The sequence below is a fragment of the Entelurus aequoreus genome, linkage group LG07 (assembly GCF_033978785.1).
Source record: "Entelurus aequoreus isolate RoL-2023_Sb linkage group LG07, RoL_Eaeq_v1.1, whole genome shotgun sequence".
Classification (NCBI taxonomy): Eukaryota; Metazoa; Chordata; class Actinopteri; order Syngnathiformes; family Syngnathidae; genus Entelurus; species Entelurus aequoreus.
In genome coordinates this window covers 4,144,857-4,169,353 of record NC_084737.1, presented here as the reverse complement: position 1 = coordinate 4,169,353, position 24,497 = coordinate 4,144,857, and the positions used below count along the sequence as shown (strand labels likewise).

The 24,497-nt window shown below is 40.3% G+C and overlaps 1 protein-coding gene across 2 annotated transcripts in view; it reads right to left on the bottom strand.

The window, feature by feature from the left end:
• Positions 1–24,153, bottom strand: part of rcc2 (regulator of chromosome condensation 2) — a 33,825-nt gene extending 9,672 nt beyond the window's left edge. The window contains exons 1-8 of one of the 2 annotated variants that reach the window (XM_062052397.1): positions 23,998–24,062; positions 23,488–23,551; positions 18,729–18,945; positions 18,574–18,667; positions 7,797–7,940; positions 520–651; positions 347–435; positions 59–173 (exon numbers count right to left, since the gene is read on the bottom strand). In XM_062052397.1, the coding sequence (XP_061908381.1) occupies positions 59–173; positions 347–435; positions 520–651; positions 7,797–7,940; positions 18,574–18,667; positions 18,729–18,932 (778 nt within the window). In that variant the 5' untranslated portion in view covers positions 18,933–18,945; positions 23,488–23,551; positions 23,998–24,062. Of the gene's footprint in view, positions 1–58; positions 174–346; positions 436–519; positions 652–7,796; positions 7,941–18,573; positions 18,668–18,728; positions 18,946–23,487; positions 23,552–23,997 lie in introns of both variants that reach the window. The other variant, XM_062052396.1, reaches the window with a different exon arrangement.
• Positions 24,154–24,497: the final 344 nt, after the last annotated feature.

Genomic DNA, 24,497 nt, shown 5'->3' with positions numbered 1-24,497 from the left:
GTCTGAGACACACACCTTAGCCTGTCAGGAGTTAAGACTTGACTGAAGAGTTTCTTACCCAGCTGACCGTACTCAGGACATCCGAAGGAGTAAAGGTTGCCTTTGCAGTCCACCACCATGCTGAACTCTGCACCACACGACGCTTTCACCAAAGGTTGGCCATTGTAGCAAATCTGGACAGTCAAGACAGCAACTTTAGAGCGTGGACTGCGCAGTGTGTGTGTGTGTGTGTGTGTGTGTGTGTGTGTGCGTGTGTGCGTGCGTGCGTGCGTGCGTGCGTGCGTGCGTGCGTGCGTGCGTGCGTGCGTGCGTGCGTGCGTGCGTGCGTGTGTGTGTGTGTGCTTACAGGAGCTGGGCTGAGGACAGCATCAGTCTGGCTGCCTTGCCCAAGCTGACCCAGCTTGTTTTCCCCAAAGGAGTAAGCAGCACCATCATCTAAAGACAAATGGTTCTTCAAATGATGATGTGTAACTGAAGATCCATACAACAAAAGGTATGCACAGTTGGTGACAAATGTACCCGTGAGTGCGATGGTGTGATTACGTCCGCAGGCTGCGGAGACGATCACGAGGTCCGCCAGGCCCTCGATGAGCTTGGGAGCATCGAGACGTTTGGTGTCTCCATGGCCCAGCTGGCCTTTGTCGTTACGACCTGCACGGTGAAACCACACATAGACAATTCATTACCCTGCACGGTGAAACCACACTTATCAGACAATTCATTACCCTGCACGGTGAAACCACACACATATCAGACAATTCATTACCCTGCACGGTGAAACCACACACATATCAGACAATTCATTACCCTGCACGGTGAAACCACACATAGACAATTCATTACCCTGCACGGTGAAACCACACTTATCAGACAATTCATTACCCTGCACGGTGAAACCACACACATATCAGACAATTCATTACCCTGCACGGTGAAACCACACACATATCAGACAATTCATTACCCTGCACGGTGAAACCACACACATATCAGACAATTCATTACCCTGCACGGTGAAACCACACATATCAGACAATTCATTACCCTGCACGGTGAAACCACACATATCAGACAATTCATTACCCTGCACGGTGAAACCACACATATCAGACAATTCATTACCCTGCACGGTGAAACCACACATATCAGACAATTCATTACCCTGCACGGTGAAACCACACACATATCAGACAATTCATTACCCTGCACGGTGAAACCACACATATCAGACAATTCATTACCCTGCACGGTGAAACCACACATATCAGACAATTCATTACCCTGCACGGTGAAACCACACATATCAGACAATTCATTACCCTGCACGGTGAAACCACACATATCAGACAATTCATTACCCTGCACGGTGAAACCACACATATCAGACAATTCATTACCCTGCACGGTGAAACCACACATATCAGACAATTCATTACCCTGCACGGTGAAACCACACATATCAGACAATTCATTACCCTGCACGGTGAAACCACACATAGACAATTCATTACCCTGCACGGTGAAACCACACATATCAGACAATTCATTACCCTGCACGGTGAAACCACACATATCAGACAATTCATTACCCTGCACGGTGAAACCACACATATCAGACAATTCATTACCCTGCACGGTAAAACCACACATATCAGACAATTCATTACCCTGCACGGTGAAACCACACATAGACAATTCATTACCCTGCACGGTGAAACCACACATATCATACAATTCATTACCCTGCACGGTGAAACCACACATATCAGACAATTCATTACCCTGCACGGTAAAACCACACATATCAGACAATTCATTACCCTGCACGGTGAAACCACACATATCAGACAATTCATTACCCTGCACGGTGAAACCACACATATCAGACAATTCATTACCCTGCACGGTGAAACCACACATATCAGACAATTCATTACCCTGCACGGTGAAACCACACATATCAGACAATTCATTACCCTGCACGGTAAAACCACACATATCAGACAATTCATTACCCTGCACGGTGAAACCACACATAGACAATTCATTACCCTGCACGGTGAAACCACACATATCAGACAATTCATTACCCTGCACGGTGAAACCACACATATCAGACAATTCATTACCCTGCACGGTGAAACCACACATATCAGACAATTCATTACCCTGCACGGTGAAACCACACACATATCAGACAATTCATTACCCTGCACGGTGAAACCACACATATCAGACAATTCATTACCCTGCACGGTGAAACCACACATATCAGACAATTCATTACCCTGCACGGTGAAACCACACATATCAGACAATTTATTACCCTGCAAAAATATACTGACTGATATTTGAACAGGAAAAATATTCCCACACCTTTCAAACAATTCAATCATTTAAACTTCAAAACCAATATTACAACCTTTATTGTGGCCATTTGAATTAACTTAATTCCTTTTGGGGTTTTTTTTAACCTTTAAAATATTTTTTATTTTGATAATTTTGAGGGGAAAAAAATACCTAATTACTCTTGTCTCTGGTATCAACAATCCCCAATTAATGGATGGATCCCCCTCCTACCTACATGTGGTGTAGTGACATACCAACAGTGGTTATCTTCTAACTCTTATTTATCTACTTACTCGTTTCTTATTAACTGTTTACTTTCTTCTGTAATATGCTTCAATCTACACTTCTTTACAATTCTTCTCTTGTTTTAAGATAGCTTAGCGGTTAGCATTCCTTATCCAGGCTTACTCTTGGTGTGTAACATGTTTAGCCTCATCTTCCAGTGATAACGCTACTTAAAAGTAAGAAATGCAGTTTAGTTGTTGTAGTGGAGGTGATTATTATTTAAAATGAGTATGCACTGTAGGAGACACTATTTGCTAGTCACATGTCAGCCGGGGAACCAAACATAAACAATGTCAAAAGGGACTGGAGTTTGTGATCGGCAATAATAGACATAAATAAATCCGTTTATACCAATTGGCGGCCCATCGATCGGCACATCCCTAATTGTAATATATATATATATATAAATACTGGTATGGAAAATTACTTATATCCTTGTAAATGTTAGCTTATACATTCCAGAAGGTGATGAATGCCATACCCATGATAGTGAGATCAAACTCCACAGGTTGTATACAACTTCCACATGAAACATTTTGCATACACTATGTCCCACACAACAACAGTTTAACAATACAGAAATATTAAATATGTACATAAGTATGGGTTGCTTGCCTATAATATGTAAAGGAGACCCATCTTAAATTTAACATTGATTAAAAAGTGATTGAAAGGTAGACAATTGATGAACCTTTTGTGTATAGCTGCAACATGTTGGGGACACACAGGACTGCACTTGTCTGTGGCTTCATGTCAATATTTGCCTGCACTTATTTCACTGATGCATGTTTTGTTTTTTGTTTTTCTAATTCTATTTTACAAAGCAAGTTGTCACGTTGTGTAAATGGTAAATAAAAAGAGAATACAACAAATCCTTTTCAACTTATATTCAATTGAATAGACTGCAAAGACAAGATATTGAACGTTGGAACTGGAAAACTTTATTTGTTGCAAATATTCGCTCATTTGGAATTTGATGCCTGCAACATGTTTCAAAAAAGCTGGCACAAGTGGCAAAAAAGAGTGAGAAAGTTGAGGAATGCTCATCAAAGACTTATTTGGAACATCCCACAGGTGAACAGGCTAATTGGGAACAGGTGGGTGCCATGATTGGGTATAAAAGTAGATTCCATGAAATGCTCAGTCATTCACAAACAAGGACGGGGCGAGGGTCACCACTTTGTCAACAAATGCCTGAGCAAATTGTTGAAGAACAACATTTCTCAACAAGGAATTTAGGGATTTCACCATCTACGCTCCGTAATATCATCAAAGGGTTCAGAGAATGTGGAGAAATCACTGCAGGTAAGCCATGATATTACACACCTTGGATCCCTCAGGCGGTACTGCATTAAAAAGCCACATCAGTGTGTAAAGGATATCACCACATGGGCTCAGGAACACTTCAGAAAACCACTGTCAATAACTACAGTTGGTCGCTACATCTGTAAGTGCAAGTTAAAACTTTACTATGCACAGCCATTTATCAACAACACCCAGAAACGCTTCGCTGGGCCTGAGCTCATCTAAGATGGACTGATGCAAAGTGGAAAAGTCTTCTGTGGTCTGATGAGTCCACATTTCAAATAGTTTTTGGAAACTGTGGACGTCGTGTCCTCTGGACCAAAAAGGAAAAGAACCATCTGGACTGTTCTAGGGTGAAAGTGTAGAAGGCAGCATGTGTGATGGTATGAGGGTGTATTAGTGGTCAAGACATGTTCTAGGGTGAAAGTGTAGTAGGCAGCATGTGTGATGGTATGGGGGTGTATTAGTGGTCAAGACATGTTCTAGGGTGAAAGTGTAGAAGGCAGCATGTGTGATGGTATGAGGGTGTATTAGTGGTCAAGACATGTTCTAGGGTGAAAGTGTAGTAGGCAGCATGTGTGATGGTATGGGGGTGTATTAGTGGTCAAGACATGTTCTAGGGTGAAAGTGTAGAAGGCAGCATGTGTGATGGTATGGGGGTGTATTAGTGGTCAAGACATGTTCTAGGGTGAAAGTGTAAGAGGCAGCATGTGTGATGGTATGGGGGTGTATTAGTGGTCAAGACATGTTCTAGGGTGAAAGTGTAAAAGGCAGCATGTGTGATGGTATGGGGGTGTATTAGTGGTCAAGACATGTTCTAGGGTGAAAGTGTAGTAGGCAGCATGTGTGATGGTATGGGGGTGTATTAGTGGTCAAGACATGTTCTAGGGTGAAAGTGTAGAAGGCAGCATGTGTGATGGTATGGGGGTGTATTAGTGGTCAAGACATGTTCTAGGGTGAAAGTGTAAAAGGCAGCATGTGTGATGGTATGGGGGTGTATTAGTGGTCAAGACATGTTCTAGGGTGAAAGTGTAGTAGGCAGCATGTGTGATGGTATGGGGGTGTATTAGTGGTCAAGACATGTTCTAGGGTGAAAGTGTAGAAGGCAGCATGTGTGATGGTATGGGGGTGTATTAGTGGTCAAGACATGTTCTAGGGTGAAAGTGTAGAAGGCAGCATGTGTGATGGTATGGGGGTGTATTAGTGGTCAAGACATGTTCTAGGGTGAAAGTGTAAGAGGCAGCATGTGTGATGGTATGGGGGTGTATTAGTGGTCAAGACATGTTCTAGGGTGAAAGTGTAAAAGGCAGCATGTGTGATGGTATGGGGGTGTATTAGTGGTCAAGACATGTTCTAGGGTGAAAGTGTAGTAGGCAGCATGTGTGATGGTATGGGGGTGTATTAGTGGTCAAGACATGTTCTAGGGTGAAAGTGTAGAAGGCAGCATGTGTGATGGTATGGGGGTGTATTAGTGGTCAAGACATGTTCTAGGGTGAAAGTGTAAAAGGCAGCATGTGTGATGGTATGGGGGTGTATTAGTGGTCAAGACATGTTCTAGGGTGAAAGTGTAAGAGGCAGCATGTGTGATGGTATGGGGGTGTATTAGTGGTCAAGACATGTTCTAGGGTGAAAGTGTAGAAGGCAGCATGTGTGATGGTATGGGGGTGTATTAGTGGTCAAGACATGTTCTAGGGTGAAAGTGTAAAAGGCAGCATGTGTGATGGTATGGGGGTGTATTAGTGGTCAAGACATGTTCTAGGGTGAAAGTGTAGTAGGCAGCATGTGTGATGGTATGGGGGTGTATTAGTGGTCAAGACATGTTCTAGGGTGAAAGTGTAGAAGGCAGCATGTGTGATGGTATGGGGGTGTATTAGTGGTCAAGACATGTTCTAGGGTGAAAGTGTAAAAGGCAGCATGTGTGATGGTATGGGGGTGTATTAGTGGTCAAGACATGTTCTAGGGTGAAAGTGTAGTAGGCAGCATGTGTGATGGTATGGGGGTGTATTAGTGGTCAAGACATGTTCTAGGGTGAAAGTGTAGAAGGCAGCATGTGTGATGGTATGGGGGTGTATTAGTGGTCAAGACATGTTCTAGGGTGAAAGTGTAGAAGGCAGCATGTGTGATGGTATGGGGGTGTATTAGTGGTCAAGACATGTTCTAGGGTGAAAGTGTAAAAGGCAGCATGTGTGATGGTATGGGGGTGTATTAGTGGTCAAGACATGTTCTAGGGTGAAAGTGTAGTAGGCAGCATGTGTGATGGTATGGGGGTGTATTAGTGGTCAAGACATGTTCTAGGGTGAAAGTGTAGAAGGCAGCATGTGTGATGGTATGGGGGTGTATTAGTGGTCAAGACATGTTCTAGGGTGAAAGTGTAAGAGGCAGCATGTGTGATGGTATGGGGGTGTATTAGTGGTCAAGACATGTTCTAGGGTGAAAGTGTAGTAGGCAGCATGTGTGATGGTATGGGGGTGTATTAGTGGTCAAGACATGTTCTAGGGTGAAAGTGTAGAAGGCAGCATGTGTGATGGTATGGGGGTGTATTAGTGGTCAAGACATGTTCTAGGGTGAAAGTGTAAAAGGCAGCATGTGTGATGGTATGGGGGTGTATTAGTGGTCAAGACATGTTCTAGGTTGAAAGTGTAAAAGGCAGCATGTGTGATGGTATGGGGGTGTATTAGTGGTCAAGACATGTTCTAGGGTGAAAGTGTAAGAGGCAGCATGTGTGATGGTATGGGGGTGTATTAGTGGTCAAGACATGTTCTAGGGTGAAAGTGTAGTAGGCAGCATGTGTGATGGTATGGGGGTGTATTAGTGGTCAAGACATGTTCTAGGGTGAAAGTGTAGTAGGCAGCATGTGTGATGGTATGGGGGTGTATTAGTGGTCAAGACATGTTCTAGGGTGAAAGTGTAGAAGGCAGCATGTGTGATGGTATGGGGGTGTATTAGTGGTCAAGACATGTTCTAGGTTGAAAGTGTAAAAGGCAGCATGTGTGATGGTATGGGGGTGTATTAGTGGCCAAGACATGGGTAACTTACACATCTGTGAAGGCACCATTAACGCTAAAAGGTACATACAGCTTTTGGAGCAACATATGTTGCCATCCAAGCAACGTTATCATGGACGCCCCTGCTTATTTCAGCAAGACAATGCCAAGCCAGGTGTTATAACAGCGTGGCTTCATAGTAAAAGAGTGTGGGTACTAGACTGGCCTGCCTGTAGTCGACATTGAAAATGTGTGAAGGCTAAAATATGAGAAGAGAGACTGTTGAACAACTTAAGCTGTACATCAAGCAAGAATGGGAAAGAATTCCACTTCATAAAAGGGGCCCCTCAGTTCCCAAACCTTTACTGAGTGTTGTTAAAAGGAAAGGCCATGTAACACACTAGTAAAAAAATGCCCCTCTGACTACTTTTGTAACATTCTAAGTTCATGATTGTTTGTAAAAAAAAAAAAGAAGAAGTTTCTCAGTGTGAACATGAAATATCTTGTCTTTGCAGTCTATTCAATTGAATATAAGTTGAAAAGGATTTGTTGTATTCTCTTTTTATTTACCATTTACACAACCTGACAACTTCACTGCTTTTGGCTTTTGTATGTATATTTTTTGTTGGTTACTTGTTTGGTGGGAAACTAACAGTTGACATGTTTGATTGTATTTCTGGACTGTATATGTCAAACATTCAATAAACAAATGTTTAAAAAAATTTACATAAAATTAGAATTCAAAATAGCGCTAATTATAATGTGGTTTACAGCCCCAGTGTTTTCTTTAGTGTTTACAGTGAATACAAAGATCCAGTAAAGTGAAAGTGAGAATATCAACATACGGTAAATCATCACTTCCTGGTGACTTACCCCAGCTCCACAGCTTGCCCTCGGTGGTGATGAGAAGACTGTGAGCCGCACATGGACCAGATATCACACTGCTGACCAGAACGTCGTTGAGACAGCCGTAGCGGTGCGGACCCCACAAATTCTGGCCCAGGTTGCGGAAAGCCACTGCAAGAAAAGATTTCACAATTAAATCTAGTTGGCCGGCATTTGAAACAACTTTTTTAACGCGGCATTGACATTTGGGGTATCATTTCCCTGCAAACACCTTCCAGCTTACCCTCCTCATTATGTTTGCTAAACATCTTTGAAAGATGGACCATTTCTTTATTTTAGTTGTAGCATACAATTCACTTTTCTTTATCACAGCTAAAAATGAAAATATCAAACTTTTTTAAAAGTCTGAGTGCCACCACAACACTCACATCTTGTGCCAGGTTTGGGTACAAACTAGGGCTGAGCAATAAAATAATATCTATATATATGGCAGTAGAAATGTAAACAATATCAACATAAAATGTTTATTTTTCTTTCTTCTTGGTCAAGAGGAAGTATGGAAGCAAGGTTGGTTGCATGAACAAAGGCTCTCTGGTAACTGAGCAACGCAGGAAGTCATCAGTGGGAGTGACACGCTAACAGCCAATCAGGTAACAGTATCAACTAACAAATTTGGTTGCGCCATCTTGTTGTCTTACGGTTGATTCTTTGCATGGAGTGAGAAGGGAAAGTAAAAATGAAGGAATTGTGGCTAAAACAGGAAAAGTCACCTGGACAGTATGGCACTTTTTGGATTTTACAATAAAAGGACCGTAGTCAGACCAATGTGGTGTATAAATGATGCAAGGCAAGACCGCTAACACCACAACACCTTAGCTGTGCTCACCCTTTAGAGCACAGCTGTTAGCTACTGGCACTAAACCTGCAGAAAATAGTTCTCAAGTTTCTCTATGTTTACATTTTCAAACTTTGCACTATGTTCTTACACATTTCTTACATATTCATGATTTTAAGAGCCTATTGTTAAGTGTTCAATGTGATTTTACTATTTTGTTTACATTGTTTTCCATGTTTGTGTTGACATTTCCTTTCCTTTCTGCCTTGATAGCTGAGAGGATTATAATCAGAGGAAGGTGAAATAATAATGTTTACAGTTACCGGGTAATATATTTTTCTCCTGGTTTTTATTTTTTATAGGTAAAAAAGTATAATAATAATAATAATAATAATAGATTTTATTTGTAAAAGCACTTTACATTGAGCAAACAACCTCAAAGTGCTACAGTGCATTAAAAAAAAAAAAAAAAACGATAGAACCACAAATAGCTTCCCCCAACAAGTAAAATAGTCAAAAAAATAAAAACTAGAACAGCCTAATAGCTAGAACTAGCACACATATCTAAAAAAAAAAGGCTCTTTTTAAAAAAAAGGTTTTTAAGCCTTTTTTAAAATCATCTACAGTCTGTGGTGCCCTCAGGTGGTCAGGGAGAGCGTTCCACAGAGTGAGAGCAGCGGAGCAGAAAGCCCGGTCTCCCATAGTTCGGAGCGTTGTCCTTGGAGGTTGGAGGAGGTTAGCCTGTCCGGAGCGGAGGTGTCGTGTGGAGGATTTGGGGGTGAGCAGTTCTTTGGGGGCATTTAATAACAATACAACAATCGATATCGGCCGATATAAAACAGTTTTCAGCCATATCGCCCATCTCTAATACAAACATAATCACATGTAAAAAAAAACGCTATGGTTCCTCTGTGGCTGGTGAGGGTAACCTAAAAAAAGTAGGTGTGCATGTTTATTGTATGTTCAGGTGAGAAATGGTAATTAGCCCGCATAAGGGGTGCAGTCTTCAGACAGTCTTTGTCTAAGCAGCTGCTCTACGTGACAAGCAACACCCCCCATCACAACAAAGAACATTTATGTGCCAAAGAAGAGGATAGAGCGCCTGCAAACAGCAGGGGGAGGGGTGTCCACCATATGCATACGTATCAATGGACATTAGTGGCGCCATCATTGCACTGATTCAGCACCAACTGTACGCACTAACTCAATCTTAAACGTCCTCGTGGTGTCATTTCATGCTCTCTTCTCACGTTAGTTGCTACTGATGATGCGGTCCTTTGGAGAAATACACCGGCAGCTGTTTAACAAGCAGAAACTAGTTGTCATTAGACTTGGTGTGTCGCTAAGAATGATTGTTGGTATGGTTAAGAGAAGGGCAATATGGCCTACACTCTATATAAGCATACACTCTGGTGAGAACCATACATATCACAATATACTGTATTAAATGATCATTGGCTTACAAAGGCTCATAATTTGGCTGCTGACGTATGCAGTAACATATTGTGTCATATCAGGTTATATTAATTTTCAAATTTCATTTCCTTTTTCCATTTATTACACAAACTATAGATCAGGGGTCACCAACGCGGTAGCCCGTAAGGACCAGGGGCCGTACTTATCAAGCTTCTTAGAATGACTCCTAAGAAGTCTGCTAAGAGTTGACTTAAGAGTAAATAAATTCTTCGCTGAAAGCTGCACTTAAAAGTTAGTTATCAAGCGTCTTACTCACACTTTCAGCGAAGTGTAGGACTGAATCTTAAGTGTCACACTCAGAGCTGAATTACGACATTACTATGTGCCGTAAACGCAATTTTAGGTGACGTCATTTCTGTGTCCATAGAAATGACCAATCACGGAAGGGAATCCGTTGTCTGAGAATAAAGAAATATCTTGGAAATATTTAAGTGGACAATGGGAGTGTATATTTTGACAATAAACTACAAAATAATACAAAACAAACTAGTCCCCGCCGGCACTCACGCTACCGCTCCCTCTCTTCTCTCGCCCACACACTCACTGACGTCACTCACCTCACGGCCACACACATACGCTACTGTCATAACATTTTCTTTCCAATTCATTAATTAGGCAACTAATTTGAAACTGGTGTGGGTGGCTCTATATATAATAGCCCACTGCAGACACATGCAGAAATCAACAAGGAATCGAAAAGTATTAAATCTGTGACAAAAATAATATCCGCTCTGTCTAAACGATACCGTTTGCTCAGCTGCTCGTCATCAAAAAAAAAAAAAAACATTGTTCCGTTCCCTGAACGTTCGCGCACGTCTCTCTCGCCTCAGTGCCATCCCCTGCTGGCAACTCCTAACCACTTAAGACACCTCTGAAGGTCTCTTAAATATCGTGGAGAGTAGGAGTGATTCTTAGACTTAAGAACATTGATAAAAAGCTTTTATTCTTGAGTTTGAGAGTAGGACTACATTTCGCAAATTCTCAGGACTTAAGTGTAAAATGGCACTCTAAGAAGCTTGATAAGTACGGCCCCAGATGAGTAGCCCGCCGGCCTGTTCTAAAAATAGCTCAAATAGCAGCACTTACCAGTGAGCTGCCTCTATTTTTTAAATGTTATTTATTTACTAGCAAGCTGGTCTCGCTTTGCCCGACATTTTTAATTCTAAGAGAGACAAAACTCAAATAGAATTTGAAAATCCAAGAAAATATTTTAAAGACTTGGTCTTCACTTGTTTAAATAAATTCAATAATTTTTTTACTTTGCTTCTTATAACTTTCAGAAAGACAATTTTAGAGAAAAAATACAACCTTAAAAATGATTTTAGGATTTTTAAACACATATACCTTTTTACCTTTTAAATTCCTTCCTTTTCTTTCCTGACAATTTAAATCAATGTTCAAGTAAATTTTTTTATTTATTTATTGTAAAGAATAATAAATACATTTTAATTTAATTCTTCATTTTAGCTTCTGTTTTTTTGACGAAGAATATTTGTGAAATATTTCTTCAAACTTATTATGATTAAAATTCAAAAAAATTATTCTGGCAAATCTAGAAAATCTGTAGAATCAAATTTAAATCTTATTTCAAAGTCTTTTGAATTTATTTTAAAATGTTTGTTTTGGAAAATCTAGAAGAAATAATGATTTGTCTTTGTTAGAAATATAGCTTGGTCCAATTTGTTATATATTCTAACAAAGTGCAGATTGGATTGTAACCTATTTAAAACATGTCATCAAAATTCTAAAATTAATCTTAATCAGGAAGAATTACTAATGATGTTCCATAAATTCTTTTTTTAAGTTTTTCTCTTCTTTTTTTCGGTTGAATTTTGAATTTTAAAGAGTCGAAATTGAAGATAAACTATGTTTCAAAATTGAATTGTCATTATTTTCATGTTTTCTCCTCTTTTAAACCGTTCAATTGAGTGTAAATATAATTAATTATTAATAATAACATAGAGTTAAAGGTAAATTGAGCAAATTGGCTATTTCTGGCAATTTATTGAAGTGTGTATCAAACTGGTAGCCCTTCGCATTAATCACTACCCAAGAAGTAGCTCTTGCTTTCAAAAAGGTTGCTGACCCCTGATGTAGAGAGTACAAAAATAAGGCAAATAGTGCAAAATAAGCAAACATGAGCAAAAACTACTATTGCCTCCGATTTTAAATCCTTTGTTCAAGTAGCAATGATAGTCACACACACACACACACACACACACACACACACACACACACACACACACACACTAGCTGCGATGAAAATTTTCTCTGCATTTGACCCATCACCCTTGATCACCCCCTGGGATATGAGGGGAGCAGTGAGCAGCAGCAGTGGCCACGCCCGGGAATCATTTGATGATTTAACCCCCAATTCCAAGCCTTGATGCTGAGTGCCAAGCAGGGAGGTAATGGCTCCCATTTTTATAGTCTTTGGTATGACTCGGCCGGGGTTTGAACTCACGACCTACCCATCTCAGGGCGGGCACTCTAACCACTAGGCCACTGAGCAGGTGGTTTTGCCTTTAAAGACCTCTTAAATTTGTAAACCATAACAAAAACAAGTTTGTGATGATAAAAATATACATCTAATCAATGTAGTATTGAGCATATACTTTCACTATACTTGGTGTTGTTCCTGTGGGTACTTGTATCAAGCTGCCCACCCATGAACGTTCAAGGGCTCTAGCTTAGCGGTTAGCATCGCTCCCGGTATCCTCCTACCATGTGTAATGTAGCAAGTTTACCTATTTCTCGTCCTCCAGTGATATCACTACTTCAAAAAGACAGTTCATCTACTGCCATGAAGGCGAGGATTAGTGACTTAGAAGCGGCTTTGCACTGTGGAGGCACGTTAGTCGCGCTCACTAGCGAGGACACATTTGTTGCAATTTGTTAATGTTAAATGGGTTGTACTTAGGGATGTAGGCCGATATTATCGGCCGATAAATGCGTTAAAATGTAATATCGGAAATTATCGTATCGGTTTTTTTATTATCTGCATCAGCTTTTTTTTTTTTTTTTTTTAATTAAATCAACATAAAAAACACAAGATACACTTACAATTAGTGCACCAACCCAAAAAACCTCCCTCCCCCATTTACACTCATTCACACAAAAGGGTTGTTTCTTTCTGTTATTAATATTCTGCTTCCTACATTATATATCAATATATATCAATACAGTCTGCAAGGGATACAGTCCGTAAGCACACATGATTGTGTGTGCTGCTGCTCCACTAATAGTACTAACCTTTAACACTTCATTTGACTCATTTTCATTCATTACTAGTTTCTATGTAACTGTTTTTATATTGTTTTACTTTCTTTTTTATTCAAGAAAATGTTTTTAATTTAGTTATCTTATTTTATTATTATTTTTTTAAAAGTACCTTATCTTCACCATACATGGTTGTCCAAATTAGGCATAATAATGTGTTAATTCCACGTCTGCATATATAGGTTGATATCGGTATCGGTTGATATCGGTATCGGTAATTAAAGAGTTGGACAATATTGGAATATCGGCAAAAAGCCATTATTGGACATCCCTAGTTGTACTTGTATAGCGCTTTTCTACCTTTTTAAGGAACTCAAAGCGCTTTGACACTATTTCCACGCACGCACGCACGCACGCACTCACGCACTCACACGCACTCACACACACTCACACACACTCACACACACACACACACACACACACACACACACACACACACACACACACACACACACACACACACACACACACACACACACACACACACACACACAGACACACAGACACAGATGGCGGGAGCTGCCATGCACGGCGCTAACCAGGCCCATCAGGAGCAAGGGTGAAGTGTCTTGCTCAAGGACACAACGGACGTGACTAGGATGGTAGAAGGTGGGGATTGAACCAGGAACCCTCAGATTGCTGGCACGGCCACTCTCCCAACTTCGCCACGCCGTTAAAGTGAAAGTAGCAATGATTGTCACACACACACTAGGTGTGGCAAAATTATTCTCTGCATTTGACCCATCACCCTTGATCACCCCCTGGGAGGTGAGGGGAGCAGTGGGCAGCAGCGGTGTTCGCGCCCGGGAGTCATTTTTGGTGATTTAACCCCCAATTCCAACCCTTGATGCTGAGTGTGTCTTTAACACGCATTTTCACCATATGGCGATAAATTAAAGTCAGTCAAATGTATATCATTTATAATCGTATATCGTGCAACCTTATCAAATTATTGAGCTGAATTATGTTCTATGGATAAATCAGGACATTAAAACAGCTATATAAAATGTGTTTGATAAAACGTTCAATATTTTGTTTACTTCTTTGTGGAGAGAAAGGTGAAGTATGGAAGCAAGGTTGGTTGCATGAACAAACGCTCTCTGGTAACTGAGCAACGCAGGAAGTGATCAGTGGGCGTGACACGCTAACAGCCAATCAGGTAACAGTATCAACTATCAGGTTTGGTTGTGCCATCTTGTTGTCTCACGGTTGATTCTTTGCATGGAGTGAGAGGAGAAAGTCAAAATGAAGAAATTGTGGATAAAAGAGGAAAAGTCCCCTGGACAGTATGGAATATTTTCAAAGAGACCGTAGTCATACCAATGTGGTGTGTAAATGATGCAACCAACACCGCTAATACCACACCACCTTAGCCATGCACACCCTTTAGAGCACAGCTGTAACTTCCTGCCACTAAACCTGTAGAAAATACTTCTTCTCAGGTTTCTCTGTTTACATTTTATGAAGCATTTCTTACATATTCTTTATTTTTGCACCTTCATTTTAAAAGCGTATTAAGTGTTGCATGTGACTTTAATATGTTGTTTACATTGTTTAAGTATTGCATGTGACTTTAATATGTTGTTTACATTGTTTAAGTGTTGCATGTGACTTTAAAGGCCTACTGAAAGCCACTACTACCGACCACGCAGTCTGATAGTTTATATATCAATGATGAAATCTTAACATTATAACACATGCCAATACGGCCGGGTTAACTTATAAAGTGACATTTTAAATTTGCCGCTAAACTTCCGGTTCGAAACGCCTCTGAGGATGACGTATGCGCGTGACGTAGCCCGGGGAACACGGGTATGCCTTCCACATTGAAGCCAATACGAAAAAGCTCTGTTTTCATTTCATAATTCCACAGTATTCTGGACATCTGTGTTCGTGAATCTGTTTCAATCATGTTCATTGCATTATGGAGAAGGAAGCTGAGCAAGCAAAGAAGAAAGTTGTCGGTGCGAAATGGACGTATTTTTCGAACGTAGTCAGCAACAACAGTACACAGCCGGCGCTTCTTTGTTTACATTCCCGAAAGATGCAGTCAAGATGGAAGAACTCGGATAACAGAGACTCTAACCAGGAGGACTTTTGACTTCGATACACAGACGCCTGTAGAGAACTGGGACAACACAGACTCTTAACAGGATTACTTTGATTTGGATGACAAAGACGCAGACGTGCTACTGTGAGTATGCAGCTTTGGCTACTAAACATTTGATCGCTTGACCGTATGTGCGCAACTTTTTTTTGCGTACATACGTAACTTTTTTTAAATATATAAGCTTTATGAACCTTGGGTTAGGTGAACGGTCTTTTGGGCTGAGTGATTGTGTGTGTTGATCAGGTGTTTGAATTGTATTGGCGTGTTCTATGGAGCTAGGAGCTAGGAGCTAGGAGCTAGCATAACAAACACGCAGGTGTTTTTATGCAGGATTAATTTGTGGCATATTAAATATAAGCCTGGTTGTGTTGTGGCTAATAGAGTATATATATGTCTTGTGTTTATTTACTGTTGTAGTCATTCCCAGCTGAATATCAGGTACAAAGTAGTGGACTTGAAGTGGGTGTGGCATGGATGATTGTTTGGCGCCCAATAAAAGACTTGATGGCTGCTAAACATTTGATAGCTTGACCGTATGTGCGCGTCACGTACGTAACTTTTTAAAAATATATAAGCTTTATGAACCTTGGGTTAGGTGAACGGTCTTTTGGGCTGAGTGATTGTGTGTGTTGATCAGGTGTTTGAATTGTATTGGCGTGTTCTATGGAGCTAGGAGCTAGCAGAGGAGCTAGGAGCTAGCATAACAAACACGCAGGTGTTTTTATGCAGGATTAATTTGTGGCATATTAAATATAAGCCTGGTTGTGTTGTGGCTAATAGAGTATATATATGTCTTGTGTTTATTTACTGTTGTAGTCATTCCCAGCTGAATATCAGGTCACCCCCGGCTCTCACAGCATCTTCCCTATCTGAATAGCTTCAACTCCCCACTAGTCCTTCACTTGCACTTTACTCATCCACAAATCTTTCATCCTCGCTCAAATTAATGGGGAAATTGTCGCTTTCTCGGTCCGAATCTCTCTCACTTCATGCGGCCATCATTGTAAACAATAGGGAACTTTGCGTATATGTTCAACTGACTACGTCACGCTACTTCCGGTAGGGGCAAGCCTTTTTTTTATCAGATACCAAAAGTTGCAATCTTTATCGTCGTTGTTCTATACTAAATCCTTTCAGCAAAAATATGGCAATATCGCGAAATGATCAAGTATGACACATAGAATAGATCTGCTATCCCCGTTTAAATAAAAAAAATTCATTTCAGTAGGCCTTTAATATGTTGTTTACATTGTTTAAGTGTTGCATGTGACTTTAAAGGCCTACTGAAAGCCACTACTAGCGACCACGCAGTCTGATAGTTTATATATTAATGATGAAATCTTAACATTGCAACACATGCCAATACGGCCGGGTTAACTTATAAAGTGACATTTTAAACTTCCCAGGAAACTTCCGCTTGAAAACGTCGCGGTATGATGACGTATGCGCGTGACGTCACGAGGGCAAGGGAAGTGTTTGGACCCAATTCAAAAAGCTCTGTTTTCTTCGACAAAATTCCACAGTATTCTGGACATGTGTGTTGGTGAATCTTTTGCAATTTGTTCAATGGACAATGGAGGCTGCAAAGAAGAAAGTTGTAGGTGCGATCGGTGGAGCGGCGGACTACAGCAACACCAACACCAGGCGGTTGTGTCGTGTTTTGAGCAGGATAGCAGACGCACTACGGTGAGTAAGCCCGCCGCCGCATCTAAGTTAGCTTCTGTTTTTTTAGCTTCGCCAAGCTGAATATTATTAATCGTGTATTTACATGTTCATGGTTTAATAGTATTTTTGATCTTCTGTCTATCCATCCAGTCAGGTTTTTTTTTAATTTAGTTTCTATCTGCATTTGAGACTGCTATCACGTTGGCTACGTAGCTAGGTTAGCTTCTATTTTTTTAGCTTCGAAAAGCTGAATATTATCAATCGTGTATTTACATGTTCATGGTTTAATAGTATTTTTGATCTTCTGTCTATCCATCCAGTCAGGGTTTTTTTTAATTTAGTTTCTATCTGCATTTGAGACTGCTATGCTATCACGTTAGCTACGTTGCTAGGTTAGCTTCTATTTTTTTAGCTTCGTAAAGCTGAATATTATTAATTGTGTATTTACATGTTCAGTCACTGTGAATGTCCATTTCGCGTTCTCGACTCTCATTTTCAAGAGGATATAGTATCCGAGGTGGTTTAAAATACAAATCCGTGATCCACAATAGAAAAAGGAGAGTGTGGAATCCAATGAGCCAGCTTGTACCTAAGTTACGGTCAGAGCGAAAAAAGATACGTCCTGCACTGCCTCTAGTTCTTCACTCTAACGTTCCTCATCCACGAATCTTTCATCCTCGCTCAAATTAATGGGGTAATCGTCACTTTCTCGGTCCGAATCTCTCTCGCTCCATTGTAAACAACGGGGAATTGTGAGGAATACTAGCTCCTGTGACGTCACGCTACTTCCGCTACAGGCAAGGCTTTTTTTTATCAGCGAGCAAAAGTTGCCAACTTTATCGTCGATTTTCTCTACTAAATCCTTTCAGCAAAAATATGGCAATATCGCGAAATGATCAAGTATGACACATAGAATGGATCTGCTATTCCCGTTTAAATAAAAAAAATTCATTTCAGTAGGCCTTTAATATGTTGTTTACATTGTTTAAGTGTTCCATGTGACTTTAATATGTTGTTTACATTGTTTACGTGTTGCATGTGACTTTAATATGTTGTTTACATTGTTTAATATGTTGTTTACATTGTTTACGTGTTCTCCACGCTTGTGTTGACGTTTTCCCCCATTCTGCTATGAAGTGAGGAAGGTTACATTTGAAATAAATAAGTTTACATATAATATATGTTTCTAGCGGTCCTTATTTTCCATCCATCCATTTTCTTCCCCTTATCCGAGGTGTGGTCACGGGGGCAGCAGCCTAAGCAGAGACTTCCCTCTCCCCAGCTCCTCCCCGTGTCCTGGGTCTAATCACCCCACCTGGCTTCTCTCGATATTATCTTCTCGTTCTTCTCCACGGGTCATCAAAGTATCAGTAACTATTGATATCAACTGATATATATTGTGTCCTATCTTTTCATTGTTCAGCTCTGGGGTATTTTACCTTGTTGTTTTGGCACTTCTTTCCTTCCATTCAAATCCCAGTTTGTCGCTCCAAATATGACCAGTTGACCTTTGACCTTAGGGCATTCCAGTTTCTGTGGAGAGAAGAGACAATGAAGAGAGCTGGCAGGAAACGAGGAATGCAAGCAGACTGACAATTTTCTCCTTGACGTCGTCGGCCACAGTGATGGGCTGCAGAGAGGACTTGGTGGAGGTCTTGCCCGGCTTCTTGTTGTTCTCCTGCTCGTCGTAGTCAAACTCATCGTCGCTGCTAAACTCTCTCTCCTTTTTTTTGCCGCTCGCCCTCTTTCTCTTCATCCCTCCATTTCCTGAAACGTCCGTCACCTTCTTGCGTGGCATTTTCCCTGGCTGTCTGTGGGGAAACATGGCGTATTGGGTAGTGTACACCAGGGTTCTCAACCTTTTTGGAGGCAAGGCACATTTTTTCCATTAAAAAATACAGAGGCACACCACCAACAGAAAACGTTAAAAAATGAAACTCCACCAGGTCGTCGTGCCTTATTTTGAGTTTGTTGGTGTTTTTGTGGACGTCGTAAGTTTTTGCTGTCGTCCAGCATTTTGTTTCTGTTTACTTTGTAGCCAGTTCAGTTTTACTTTCGTTTTGCATAGCCATAGCCTTTTTCTTTCCCTGTTGTTCATTTTTGGTTTAAGCATTACATACCTTTTTACCTGCACCCTGCCTCCCGCTGTGGTCTGCATATTAGGATCACACCAAACCATCCTCGTCTTACCCGACACATTCCGACTTTGATGTAACAGTATTGTCGGAATGTAACAGTGTTGTCGGGGTGTAACAGTGTTGTCGGGGTGTAACAGTGTTGTCGGGGTGTAACAGTATTGTCGGGGTGTAACAGTATTGTCGGGATGTAACAGTATTGTCTGGATGTAACAGTTTTGTCTGGATGTAACAGTATTGTCTGGATGTAACAGTATTGTCGGGATGTAACAGTATTGTAGGGGTGTAACAGAATTTTAGGGGTGTAACAGTATTGTTGGGATGTAACAGAATTGTAGGGATGTAACAGAATTGTAGGGATGTAACAGTATTGTCAGGATGTAACAGAATTGTAGGGATGTAACAGAATTGTAGGGATGTAACAGTGTTGTCTTGATGTAACAGTATTGTCAGGATGTAACAGAATTGTACGGATGTAACAGTATTGTAGGGATGTAACAGTATTGTAGGGATTTAACAGAATTGTAGGGATGTAACAGTATTGTACGGATGTAACAGTATTGTAGGGATGTAACAGTATTGTAGGGATGTAACAGTATTGTAGGGATGTAACATAATTGTAGGGATGTAACAGTATTGTACGGATGTAAAAGTATTGTAGGGATGTAACAGAATTGTAGGGATGTAACAGAATTGTAGGGATGTAACAGTATTGTCAGGATGTAACAGTATTGTAGGGATGTAACAGTATTGTAGGGATGTAACAGAATTGTAGGGATGTAACAATATTGTCGGGATGTAACAGTATTGTAGGGATGTAACAGTATTGTAGGGATGTAACAGTATTGTCAGGATGTAACAGTATTGTAGGGATGTAACAGTATTGTAGGGATGTAACAGAATTGTAGGGATGTAACAATATTGTCGGGATGTAACAGTATTGTAGGGATGTAACAGTATTGTAGGGATGTAACAGTATTGTAGGGATGTAACAGAATTGTAGGGATGTAACAGTATTGTACGGATGTAACAGTATTGTACGGATGTAACAGTATTGTCGGGATGTAACAGAATTGTAGGGATGTAACAGTATTGTACGGATGTAACAGTATTGTCGGGATGTAACAGAATTGTAGGGATGTAACAGAATTGTAGGGATGTAACAGTATTGTCGGGCTCTAACAGAATTGTAGGGATGTAACAGTATTGTCGGGATGTAACAGAATTGTAGGGATGTAACAGTATTGTCGGGATGTAACAGAATTGTAGGGATGTAACAGTATTGTCAGGATGTAACAGTATTGTAGGGATGTAACAGTATTGTAGGGATGTAACAGTATTGTAGGGATGTAACAGTATTGTCGGGATGTAACAGTATTGTCGGGATGTAACAGTATTGTAGGGATGTAACAGTATTGTAGGGATGTAACAGTATTGTCGGGATGTAACAGAATTGTAGGAATGTAACAGTATTGTCAGGATGTAACAGTATTGTAGGGATGTAACAGTATTGTCAGGATGTAACAGTATTGTAGGGATGTAACAGTATTGTCGGGATGTAACAGTATTGTAGGGATGTAACAGTATTGTCGGGATGTAACAGAATTGTAGGAATGTAACAGTATTGTCGGGATGTAACAGTATTGTCGGGATGTAACAGTATTGTAGGGATGTAACAGTATTGTCGGGATGTAACAGAATTGTAGGAATGTAACAGTATTGTCAGGATGTAACAGTATTGTAGGGATGTAACAGTATTGTCAGGATGTAACAGTATTGTAGGGATGTAACAGTATTGTCAGGATGTAACAGAATTGTAGGGATGTAACAGAATTGTAGGAATGTAACAGTATTGTAGGGATGTAACAGAATTGTAGGGATGTAACAGTATTGTAGGGATGTAACAGTATTGTAGGGATGTAACAGTATTGTAGGGATGTAACAGAATTGTAGATACCGGGGTATTGCGCTTTGAAAATCCTCACAATAAGTGTGTGAAAGTGTCAAACAAAAACTTGGTGTATAGTGTTTTTGGCACTTTTGCATATAAACTACATCTCCCACAATGCATATAAACTACATCTCCCACAATGCAGAAGAAGTGTCTGTAGCAGATAAGAGCTATTTTTGCACAAGTCCTGGAAATGTCATCAAATCAATCCATATATTTTGGAGTGATGTTGCTAACAGAACAACATCTATGATGGAGGTAATAAAGTCTGCGTACTGCAAAATAAAGCATTCCACTTTTGTATGGAGCCTTTCCACGGGGCGGTGCATGAAGGGAAAGCTGGCGGTGGACACTAAGAGTCTTCATACACCATCACCCGGAAAAGATATTTGAAGCCAGCTAAGTTAAACATCCATTTATTATCGAAAGTGACCTTGTTAACTATTCTGACAATCAGCATTTTCCAAAAAGATGTTGAAAAAATGTCCACAGCAGAGGAAGTTTAACATTGTTTTCCACTTTTGACACCGGATGTTTACATTGTCCTTTTACAGACAAATTCTACCTTTTAAAAAAAAAAAATTTTTTAAATAAATATTGTCATGTAACAGTGGAAGTAGTTGCACTTAAATACATGTTAGTAGTTATAAATATGATTCAAACACATATTTAGTGTGCTTATCCTAAACATTTCTGCCACTTCATTTTCAACACGATGGCATTTTTACTAGTAATCCACAATATTATGTTGCTGTGGCCTTAATACCGTGACATGTTGGTATCGTTACATCCTTTAATGTCCACAGTTTTGACTCTTCATTGGAAGTGTGAACATTTCACTTAAATTGACACTAAATGTTGCTGAAAGTTTGCTTTAAACTTTCCTCGCCCTGGCGTATTGGCTACTTTGATGAAAGAGCCCATGATTTAGGTAAGTGTTTTTCAACCTTTTTTCAGCCAAGGCACATTTTTTGCGTTGAAAAAATGCAGAAATGTTAAAAAATGAAACTCAGTTGACAAGTAAAAAGTGGTTGTGGCAATTGTTGGATATGACTTTAAAGCATAACCAAGCATGCATCACTATAGCTCTTGTCTCAAAGTAGGTGTACTGTCACCACCTGTCACATCACACCCTGACTTATTTGGACTTTTTTGCTGTTTTCCTGTGTGTAGTGTTTTATGTTGGTGGCTTTTTCTCTTATTTTTGGTATTTTCCTGTAGCAGTTTCATGTCTTCCTTTGAGCGATATTTCCCGCATCTAGGGCTGCAACAACTAATCGATTAAAATAGATTATAATAATAGTTGCCGATTAATTTAGTCATCGATTCGTTGGATCTATGCCATGTGCATGCGCAGAGGCTTTTTAAAAAAAAAAAATATATATATATATATATTTTTTTTTTTTTTAAATAAACCTTTATTTATAAACTGCAACATGTACAAACAGCTGAGAAACAATAATCAAAATAAGTATGGTGCCAGTATGCTGGTTTTTTTTCAATAAAATACTGGAAAGGATAGAAATGTAGTTTGTCTCTTTTAGCCGATTATTAATCGATTAATCGAAGTAATAATCGACAGATTAATCGATTATCAAATTAATCGTTAGTTGCAGTCCTACCAGCATCTACTTTGTTTTAGCAATCAAGAATATTTCACTTGTTTTTATCCTTCTTTGTGGGGACATTGTTGATTGTCACGTCATGTTCGGATGTACTTTGTCTTTGCTCCACAGTAAGTCTTTGCTGTCGTCCAGCATTCTGTTTTTGTTTACTTTGAAGCCAGTTCAGTTTTAGTTTCGTTCTGCATAGCCTTCCCTCAGCTTCAATGCCTTTTCTTAGGGGCACTCACCTTATGTTTATATTTAGTTTAAGCATTAGACACCTTTTTACCTGCACACTGCCTTCCGCTGTTTCCCACATCTACAAAGCAATTAGCTACCTGCTGCCACCTACTGATATGGAAGAGTATTACACGGTTAGCTCTAGACAGCACCGACACTCAACAACAACACATCATTTGCAGACTATAATTACTGCTTTGCAAAACATATTTTTAACCCAAATAGGTGAAATGAGATCATCTCCCACGGCACACCAGACTGTATCTCACTAGTGTGCCGCGGCACAGTGGTTGAAAAAGACTGATTTAGGCAATGTGATCAATTTGATGAAAGAGTTGATGATTTAGGCAATGTAAGAAAACATCTGGTGAAAACTCAAATGCAGATTATTAAAAAAGTGTCCATTAGAGTTGGAACTTTTACTTCAACTAAAGTTGACTTTGTCCTCGTCTCTTTCACGGACAAGCATGGAGACGTTTTGACAGAGCTGAAAGAGCAGAATAAACAAGATGAAAGAGCAGAATAAGCAACATTCAAAGAGTAAAAGTCGTGAAATGTAAGAAAGCTTCCAGCGTGTCGCCGCTAGCTTGACGACTCTTTCTTTGTTCGCTCGCATCTCAGCTAACAAGCTAACAGCCGCCAATTCCCTCACTTCTCCACGACGAGCCGCCACATAAAAGACGCTCGGTTTAAAGTTTAGAAAGACAATTCAATGTTCTTTGTCCTCTTTTATGAGGTGAACATTGCACAGGACAACGAAGCTAACGTCGCCTCGTCAAGCTAACACTGGATAAACAATGCGGCGACACACAAACTTTACAAACATTGCCAGGACGTCACAGTTGTGTCATGTAAGAGCGCACAGGAGTCAGGAGACTCCACAAAATGTAACTTGTCACATTTACACAGTAAATAAATGCAATATTCACTCACTTCCTGATTCTCTCCGTCCAAGTCCGCTTTGATTGATGGGAACAAAAGACGCCGCAGTCTACTTCCGCGTCACGTGATCACGTGGCCATCATCTACGTCATCTTTATTACCCCCCCCCCCCTTCTTTTGGGGGGATTGATGTCTCTTTGAGGGGAGCCCCTCCCTTCTAAAGACCATTTTAGTTATGTTCTCATCAAAGAAACCTCAGATAACTTTTAAAGTACATTCTCTAAATAAATCAGCATCAAGGAGGGTGACTCCCTCATTGCACACAAAATGGAGGGAGCTAGCAGACTTACATAGCCACAACTCTAGTCAACAAGCTGTCCCACCACTCTGGTCGCTTTGGTGTAGAACACATTAAAGCACATAAAAGTATCCAACAACCATTTCAAATTAGAAATGGTCACAGCTGATGAGGTGTTTAAAAAAATTGAGCGCGCTCCACCCTAACAAGGCCACCGGCCTTGACAATATTCCCTCCAGATTCCTCAGGGACT